General features: G+C 39.6%; 1 protein-coding gene across 1 annotated transcript in view; it reads left to right on the top strand.

Annotated features, from left to right (window-relative positions):
* The first annotated feature begins 314 nt into the window (after positions 1 to 314).
* LOC311528676 (sodium channel protein type 2 subunit alpha) overlaps positions 315 to 10,345 on the top strand; it is a 100,561-nt gene continuing 90,530 nt past the window's right edge. Inside the window, exons 1-2 of the mRNA XM_084643981.1 lie at positions 315 to 401; positions 1,943 to 2,261. Coding sequence (XP_084500107.1) covers positions 1,987 to 2,261 — 275 coding nt within the window. The 5' untranslated portion in view covers positions 315 to 401; positions 1,943 to 1,986. The remainder of the gene's footprint in view (positions 402 to 1,942; positions 2,262 to 10,345) is intronic.

Below are 10,345 nucleotides of genomic sequence, written 5' to 3' on the forward strand. Positions count from 1 at the left end.
TAATATCTGTGACCTCAGCATCAACAGATGTTGCATGAGTTTAGAGAGTCATGAAGACTGGAAAGATTCTGTAAAAGCCAGAGTTTCAATCCAAAAGCCTCAGGTTAAGCAAGTAATTGAGTATCAAAAGTTTCTAGTTGAATTCTGCAGTTGGTTTCTTACAGAAATGTCTTGTGATCATATATGAATGCCATCTAATGGTTGTAACAATTACAGCAGCTAGTAGTCTCTTGCACAGGAAATGCCAGTTTTTACTTCAATAACCAGGATCCTTTAGCAGGAAGTTAGGTGTGGTCTGTTGAAGGAGAATTAAAAAGAAAAAAGAAAAAGGCATGATGGAATTTTAGCTGCATTCTTCATGATGTCGTTCCAAATCCACACAGGTGCAAGGTTCTATACTGGTAATGCATTTTTAAATTGTAACCTATAGTGTTTAGAGAGCATTCTGTCTTTTTCTATCATTAACAATAAAATCTGTAAGGATTCTGCAGTAGGACCCCTTTCATTTTCATAATTAACCCTTCTGCTGCCACCAAACTATACATGTGTTCCAACAGCAATTTTCTCCAAAACATCCATGGCAGGATGCACCAGGTGAATTTGACTGCAGTAGGAGAGCATGTTTCACAGATGTACCTGCAGAAGTTGCAGCATGGCTGTGTGTGTGTTTTGGAGGAGATGGGTATGAGTATGGTGAGGACGGAAGAATGGAGAATTAGACATGGTGTTAGCTTCTATTCAGATAGCTCTGAAAACATGAAGTTGCTGCAGCTGTGGTGGAGTCGGAAAAGTCTATGTGTACTTAGTAGGGAAATGAAAAAACAGATTGTGCAGGAAAATTCAGGTTGTCACATCATTTTAAGTTAATAATTGCTTTTCTGGTATATCATCTGGCACTGAAGCTGTTAATCTTGATTTACATTTGCAGTTTTATTACATGGATAATATAATTTCCCCATTCAGATAAAAAATCTTGGGAAAATTGTCAAATGCACAGATTACATTCATTATTTCAGATCATAGTATCTCTGCATTGGAAATATTTTCCATTTGTCATTTTCGGCAGAAGTATAAGGTGGCTTTAAAAGAAGATGGTTCTGCTCTCAGTTCTGAAGATTACGCAAAATATACACAATTTAAAGATAGCAACAGATAATAAAGGGTCTAAGAATGTTTCGTAGCGAAGACCAATTTGGATTTAACACAGAAATTCTTTCAGCACATGATATGATACCAGAAAGGGGATTTGCGTTCAGGTACTTAAGCCTGGTTCCTTGCTCCCTAATCTGTGAAGCCAACATGCTTGTCCCTGAAAAGAGGGAGCACCTAACACTCTATCAAGCATCCTTCTGGCTGATGCTTTCAGTGTCAATGATGAGATACTGAGGAAGCCACACCTTCTCACAGAGGGAGGGTTGGTCTGACATAAGACCTTTCATGGTGGTAGTGTTAAAAGGGCAATTGTGCTGGATGCTCCCACCACCCGACACCACATAATAAACACTCTTTTAACTGTTAATTTATTTCAGTGACTGTGCGGGAAAACATCCTTTTATACTACCCAGTAACTATCTCATTCATTAGAATGGTCACAACATTTTTTGGGGAGAAAGAAAAGAAACAATTTTTCTATTTACTTTTAAAATTAGTTTATACACTCTCTATAGCTGCCAATTCATCACTTTTCATAAGCAATAAATTAATTTTAAACTACAGTTTTAAAGGTTTGTTATTTTTCCAGACATCTAAAAGAGACCAAATGAAAAGTTAAATGCCCTATCTTGAAAGAAAAACGAATGAATGGATCAATTTCACAACACCTCATTCTCATATAAGTATCCTATTTAATAAATTGCCCTACAGACAGTGATACGAAGGTATATCAATTTAAATTGCTTGTGTGGTGGTAGTCTAATATTTTTCTGTGTTTTTATATTTTTAGCACTTTTTTATGTGAGAGGCTAAACGGTAATTAAGAGGTGCAGGATGAAAAGATGGCACAATCAGTGCTGGTACCACCAGGACCTGACAGCTTCCACTATTTCACGAGAGAGTCACTTGCAGCTATCGAACAACGTATTGCTGAAGAAAAAGCTAAGAAGTCTAAACAAGAACGTAAAGATGACGATGATGAAAATGGACCAAAACCAAACAGTGACCTGGAGGCAGGAAAGACACTGCCATTTATTTACGGCGACATACCTCCAGGAATGGTGTCTGAGCCCTTGGAGGATCTGGACCCATATTATATCAATAAAAAAGTGAGTGTTTCTTAAGACTGCAGTTAAGATGTTTCTGTTAGAGATTAAGAGTATTAAAATGATATAGACCCTCTGCAGGACTCCCTTTTTTCCACTACTTTGGGCCCAACCCAGATGTAGTGCTCCAATGGTTGACTTCTTTGGCACTGCATCCAGTAAAACATGTTTACAGGATCAGGCCCCTGGTTTATTCTGGCATTTCACTCTTATTGTATCTGTATGTGAAATTGTCATTTAAGGATGTCAGTGTTTTCATTATGAAATCCACTGAAAAGCTGCCTTGAATGGCCCTCTTGCTTGTTTTCTTCACTATTATGTGGAAAACTTAGGTTTTATTCCTGATCCATTCTCTCATTGCTTTGGGTTGTCGGGGCAAGGCGTTAGGCAGAGATAGTATACCAGTGTGCTCCTAATGCATTCCTCCTCACCCTGTAATCTACAGAGACATTGTATCTTCTTCCTAGATAGTTTGGGTGAAGGACTGTTAGTCTTTGAAGCATGTTCCTTATCCAGAATAAGGTTGCTGTAATAGAGGGCTCAAAGGAGAGCTTGCAGTCAAAGAGGTAGGGAAATATGGGAAGAGGTAGGGCTCCTTGCTGGAGTATTCATAACATAAAAACTTCTTATTATACTCTTTAAAAATATGTTATTGAAATAGAAATATAGAAAGGTAAAATTTTTGCATAATCCTGTAATATGTCCCATTGGAGCCAGGCAGAGAAATACAGAAATACGAGGCCCTGTTTCCTCTGATGTCCCAGATCTTCAGGTTTCGGGCCGTGCACTGTACATACTCCAACAACAGAAAAACCCGCTCCATCATAGGATAAGCCAGAGTAAACTCTGCTAGCTGAAATTCATGGAATTTTCTGTCTTCAGGATTTTTTGCTGTATATGGAAATATATTCCCCTTGAGAATTAACTAGTACTCTCTAAAAACAAAAACAAAAAACCAATCACTATTAAGAGTCATACATTAACTGAGCAAACCAAGGAACTATATCAATCCCCATTAGCCATTTTCAGTTCTGAAACCATAGCAATATAATGATGAGATGAGCTTAAGACAGATAGAAAGAAGCCTTAAGAAGAAATATGTGTCTTTATTTGCTCAGTGTTGTGTTCTGAAAGTTCACATGTTGACAAACACTTCATGCTGTGGCTAAACTGAGAGTTATATCTGAAAATGAAGTTGTTTGATTTAGGATCATATTCTGCTTGCCTTACTCCAGTAACTAGTCCCGTTGAAGTCTCGGAGTAAGGCAAGCAGGATTTGGCGCCAGCTGCTAGGTTTTTCCCCCCCCTCAGTTCTCCACTAAAAATGATGTAGGACTCACCGTTCGAGATCTGAAACTTATCTTCAAGATCATTATGCTTTAGACATCAGAAAAGTAATTATTGCTATTAATACTGAAAATGGGATAGCTGCCTCTTTCTAATTGCTAAAACAGTTTCACAATTGGCCATGGGATAGTGATGTTGCAGACCAGGTTATTTTTCTGAACTATGGTGGTTTAAATGCTTTACAAGTTTATGCATTATGATCAGAATTTTTTGTAAATTTTCACTGATTTTCCTTGAGTTTTGTACATTTAGGTCAGGCTCCATTTTCCTTTCATAAATGTGTGTCAGCAAGCTTGCATCACACAAATGATGGCTTCAATAAGAATTTGTCTGAGTAAGGGCAGTAGAAAGTTTGTGAGGAGCTCAGGATTTCAGCCAGAATTTCCTGAAATAAAGGGATGAAGTCCCAAGGGAAACAAGGAGAGAAGGGGTCAAAAATGTGGTGAAAAGCAAATGAAATTCCAAGTGTACTGAGGACCAAAATAAAGCCTCATTAAGGACTAAAATATGGTTCTGGGAGTCAGCAGAGGGCTGGGGGTGAGAATCAGTGTGTGGTTTAAAAGTTGTAGCCTTCATTCTGGTGGAGGGAAGTATTATGCCTCCAGGGATACAGCAGCAGCACTTACTATACCTGTACATAAAGCATAGCATGCCCTCCTCAAGTGCTGCCCTCCCATCCTAGCTGATGCAGTGGGGCCACTGGCGATACTACTGGTTTATGTCCCTTTCGACATGTCCAGTGCTGCCTGCAGTGCAAAGAAGTCTCTGTTACAGTCAAGGAGCACAGATATTCACAGTATGGCTTTCTCCTCCATCGGGAAGAAAGCAGCTCAAGCCTCTCCCACCTCTGAGCTTGCCTGAGCAGAGACCGTCTTAGTTTGGCCCCATGTGTATGTGGAATATAAATGTTTCAGAGACTTAGGTGTATAAGGTGCGTTGAATAAAAGGTTGAGCCTTCTTGGCTTCTCTGGTTTTAAGAAAATATTTTCATTCAAAGCTGTTCCATTTATAAATGCCATTTTAACACAATCAAAATATATAGCCTATTACTGAAGCTGTGGGCAGAGGGTAGGAATTGAAACACAAATCTTCACTGAATTCTGTGTGCTAATTAGGTAGCACAGATAAGCTTTTAAATCGTTAAAAATGAAAGGTAGAGGTATTCATGGCCAAAAAAGCCTCATGATAAATATAAAAAAGAATAAAAAATTTTAGTTCTACTTTTTTTGTGAAAAAAATTAACTTTGTGCATGAGAGGAAAATCTGAATATGCCATATCATGTCCATACAGTGCGTGGTTTTTAAAAACCTGAGGCCTCTTTTTCAAGGGCACTGAGTATCTTCCATTCCATTTATTTTGATGGGAGATAAGGTTTACAAAACACCTTTGAAAAATCAGGCCATCATTGTTTATCACTCCACCCCACCATTTCCTTATATGGATGACACCATACTGCAGATACCTGTTGTAGGGAATTCTGAAGTTTTAATGAATGTATAAAAATTATGTTTAGCATATCTTAATATGCATTATAAGATAGGCACCAGTACACAAATATCAAATGGTGTGTACACTTAGAGAACATTTTGTCCTCTGTCAAATAAGACATAGAATATTTGTATTTTCTAAATAATGCTGTTGAAATGTTTTCATACGATTCTACTTGTAGAAATTCAGTTGGAGGCTGTCTTGCATGTTAGGTGAACTAGACATGAAGTCATTGAGTCTGCAGAGGTGTAAATGAGAGCAGAATTCAGCTAATTCTAAAAAACGATGAAGCACAAGTGATGCTCAGTATGAGAGTCCACACTGTACATATTTTCTAAATACAATTTTTCATTTTGTTTTCTTTTTCAGACTTTTATAGTATTGAATAGAGGGAAGGCAATCTTCCGATTCAGTGCCACCTCTGCTGTGTACATGTTAACTCCCTTCAATCCTCTTAGAAAAATAGCTATTAAAATTTTGGTACATTCATATCCTTTTTCAAGTGGTTGGTTCAAAATATTAGTGAACAAAATGCTGCTTTTATTTTAGTATTTAAATCATCAGCTGGTAGGCCATCCCAGGAAAGGTATGATCCACAATGCTCTTTCCATCCACTTTCTTTCTCTCTTCTCTCTACCTCCCCTTTCTCTCGTTTCTGCTGCTGTTCTGGTGAGATCAGCAGCCAGAATCCTCTCCCTCTTCTTTTCTCCTTACCACACTTTCCTTATGTTTTCTCCTTCCATCTCCTGTATTACCCACTTATTTTACTTGCCCATTCCCCTCTCCAGTAATTTTTTTCACATGCTCCAGGTATGTTGCTTAAAATGCTTTACAATTCTTCAGTAACACTTTGCATTAAAAATATATATATAATCTTTTATCCCCAGTTTTAGCTTGCATGAACTGCTGCAGAAAATATTTCTCTACCCCTTTTCATTTTCTGATTCAGATCACAACTGTAGTAGAGTAGGTTAATAGGGTTCCTTGAAATTCTGAGTTTTATTATAAATTATCAGTCCTATATGTATTTTTATCATTATTTTGCTTCTTATAACCATTGCCATTTTATGTACTTGTATTTCTGGAGGTACTTTAATTTTAATCTTCAAGTAGTTCATGAGCATTCTGACTGGTGCACAGAGAAGCTCAAAAACTGAATGGTAGTAACCCGACATATGACTCTGTCTCTCTTCTACAATAGATATAAATCATATGAATCTAGGAGTAACTATGGATCTGATCCTGCAAACACTACCTTGAGTAGTGAGTGCCTTGACATCAGTGGCTCTACTCAGGGTAGTAAGCAAAGTGCTCAGTGTGTTTGCAAGATTGAACCTTATAGTGTTAAACTTGAGTCCTTCTATATCAGATGTTCTCAAACTGTGCTCTGTGAACCACCAGTGGTCCGCGAGCTCCATTCAAGTGGTCCGTGGATAGTTCCCTCTAAAGTGTGCACCTGGGCAGCTGCACACAAGAGAACGAAGGGCCACCCACCTAATTAGTGGAGCCACACAGGCGTGCCTCCACTAATTAGGTGCCTGGACCCTGGAGAAGACGCATATGTAAGGTGAGGTGGTGGCCTTATGGGGATAGAGGGTAGGTGATAGGGGGCAGTGGGCCGCGAAGAGGGGGTGGAGGGAATTTGGGACATGCATAGCTGTGGCAGCCAGAGAAATAGGCAACTTTCCCCAGCTCCAGGGCTGTGGCTGCCGGGGAGAGATGGCCTTCCTTCCCAGCTTCAGCTCTGTGACTGCTGTGGCAGCAGAGAGACCCCCCTTCTTCCCAGCCCCAGCTCGGGGGCTGCTGTGATGGGGGAGAGTTGGAGAGACCCCCCCTCCTTCCCAGCCCGAGCTCGGGGGCTGCTGCGGTGGGGGAGAGAGGGCACATCCATCGCATTAGAAAGGTAAGACTACTGATATTAAAATGAGTTGTGTGCTTTTATTTGTAGAACAAAAAAATGTTAATTATTATAAAGTTTTTTTATATAGCACTTTTATCCAAAGCACTTTACAATAGTTAGCTAACAGTACAAACAACATTTGGAAAGGTCATTAAGTGGTCCACCGAGACACTCAGCAATTTTCAAGTGCTCCGCGAAAAAAAAAGTTTGAGAACTACTGCTCTATATCATCAGAGCCCTGAAGTGTGTGCATAGTGTTACTCCCATTGTTTCTCAGAGTTGTGTTCTATATATATGGAGATGCTCACATGATTTTAAAAGGACATTCTTTAATTAAAGCTAACATGCAATTGGCATAACAAACCCAGTAACTTCAATAACTTTAATGTGTTCAATGCCCCATGTCAATTATTTTTAAATTACTGTAAGATCCCTCAATGTCTAGTTTTTGTACTCCCATTCCAGGTTGCAAGGTAACTAAATACGGTGCTGGTAATATCACGCCTTTCAACCCAGTATGGAATTCTCTTGGATCATGGAGCTGATCTTGGTGTGGGTAGTTGGGATCACACAGTATGAAAAAATAGGGTGGACACGTGTCTTACAGTGCGGGAAAGACATGTTCCTGTTATTTCTCCATTCTGCTCTGATGGTGAGACACTTCTCAGAAGCAACAATACAGTAGGGGCATGCAACTTTTAGGAGGCATTTCTATAAAAACCATTTGTAAGCCCTGTGCAATATATCAATGTATAAAATTCTTAAAATACATGATTTTAGATTAGTTGAAAAACTCCTCAGAGTTGCTTCCCCTTGTCTTCTGCTCCTTTCAGATTTGAATTTCTGTGGTATCATAGCAAACAGTATTCTGAGAAGAAGGGATCTTTCAAATATTGCAAATTAGCAGAAAGATTTGGAAGGGGTGCTATGTGCTGCCTTGGCATGATGGTTCGGAGGGCAGAGATATTAAATATTGCAAGAAGAAAGTACACTAGAGATTGTGATTTTTGTAGTTGCTATTCTATTCTATTCTATTCTATTCTATTCTTTATTTTGTTATTTTTATTGAAAAGCCTTGTAAAACCTTTAATATAGGGGGAAAACTTTAAAATAAAGGTACTTACTGACCTCTTCACACACTCTTCAGTCTCCGTGTTTTAAACAGATTTCCCTAGTGGTTGTGATCTTACCAGCGGATTGCATACTAAGACATCACACAGAACGGAAGCCAATGTTATATATTATTTGTAGGAAAGTGAAACTATAGACTAGTTACCTAAATGCAACATGTCCTCCTTATCCTAATGGTTTGATGCAGTCATGTGCATGTTTGTAATAACTCTTTCAAGGTTTGCTTTAAAACAATATACCATGCACACTGCTCCTCTGTCCCCTTGGATATTTATATTTTTACAGTTTTCTGTTGCTAAGCAAACCACAGACAAGGGCATTATTATGCATTTTATTTCTACAGTTACAATTTGATTTTAAGGAAAGTGGGTGGAATGATGGGCTCAATGACATCAGAATTATAGTTGGAGTTATAACACTGTGAGAAAACCTGGATTTGTGCTGGAAATGGCCCACCTTGATTATCATACACATTTTAAAGAGAGTGTTCACTTTGGATGGGCTATTACCAGCAGGAGAGTGAGTTTGTGTGTGGGGAGGGGCGGAGGGTGAGAAAACCTGGATTTGTGCTGGAAATGGCCCAACTTGATGATCACTTTAGATAAGCTATTACCAGCAGGAGAGTGGGGTGGGAGGAGGTATTGTTTCATGGTCTCTGTGTATATAATGTCTTCTGCAGTTTCCACAGTATGCATCTGATGAAGTGAGCTGTAGCTCACGAAAGCTCATGCTCAAATAAATTGGTTAGTCTCTAAGGTGCCACAAGTACTCCTTTTCTTTTTGCGAATACAGACTAACACGGCTGTTACTCTGAAACTGTCAGGATAGAACTTCTGTCGTTCTCATCATTAAATAGTTATGTGATAGCAACATAGCTGAGATTCTTTTGTGGCTGCTTGGTAAGTGGAATTTTAGCTAAATGAATTAAAAAAGTTAATTATTTTGCAAAAAACTTCAATTCTCATACTGAGATTAATGTTTTAACTCAGTGCTCTAAGACAAAGTGGTTTTGCATGAATGGGTTAATAGCCATTATTATTTTATGATGATTAGATAAGAGGAACTGATTGTACCCTTAGTATCCATGCACAGAATGGAAATCTCATGCAGAACATGTGGTGGTCAGTTGCCTCTGGGACAGCACTGCTCATCTTTCTCTAAACTCAGCAGAAGGCTCTCTGTGAGTCTGGCAATTTGTTGGTGGGGGGAGAGGGATTGGGGCCTGGAGGAGAGTGCATGAGGCTTGTGACTTGGCAGAGCTTCTCTCCAGCTTGCAAGTATTCACTTTCACACCGTCTCCTTTAAGTAGGTTTATCATCTATACAAAATCAAACAAACAAACAAAACCACTCCCTGAGCTCAGCCTTCGTTGTAGGGTTCCACAGCTTTCCCTCCCAGGGGCCTTTGGTAACCCTGCTTCTTCCAGCTTCCCAGTCCTGGCCAGCTTCCTTCTTAGCCAGTCCTTATTCAGCCAGCTCTGTTACCCTTCTGCAACAGCAGCTCCAAGGCTTCCCGGACACCTGGCCCCTTGCTCCCAGGACCCCACCACAGGAGTTGGTTCTGCTCCTAGCCCTAGACACAGCCTATCCCACCCATCTCTCTCCTTCTTCTTGTCCTCCAACAGTATTTTGTTGCTCCAGGTATAGCCCTGTCCCCTTCAATTGGCCTGAGTTGCCCACCTGTTCTCGCACAGGCTAGCTCGGCCTGGTCTATTCACAGGGACCAGCTATCCTGTGACAGGGCTGGAGTAGAGAAGGAGGGGTAATTTAGAAGCTAGAACTTAAGCTTCTGCCTTGGAAGAAGGAAATGTATTGTTGGAAACCTCACTTCTTATCAAAAGATTGCAGAGGAAACTCCATGAGGGGAACATCATAGTGTTTGCTGTGCCTTTATGCTGGTATTCCTGAGCAGGAGTACCCTCTGCACCTATGTTTTTAGTAATAGGCCACAAGCTAAAGCAGTTCTCAAAGTCTCTAAAATACAAATGTTCTTAACATTTTGTAGGTTTTGGTGCCACCGTGTGGCCATTTGATATATCATATGTCTGTATGTTTTTCATTTTGGTGTACTTTAATGTTTATTGGACAATGGTGGGTTTTATCTCTCCTGATAGTGAATGGGTTAAATCCAGAGCAACTCCATCAAAGTTAATGTAGTGATTTTGGATTTGCTTCAGTGTTTACTCTGGATCAGAATTAGTGAGAACAGAATTTGGTCCAA

This window comes from Lepidochelys olivacea (assembly GCF_965140295.1).
Source record: "Lepidochelys olivacea isolate rLepOli2 genome assembly, chromosome: 11".
Taxonomy (NCBI): Eukaryota; Metazoa; Chordata; order Testudines; family Cheloniidae; genus Lepidochelys; species Lepidochelys olivacea.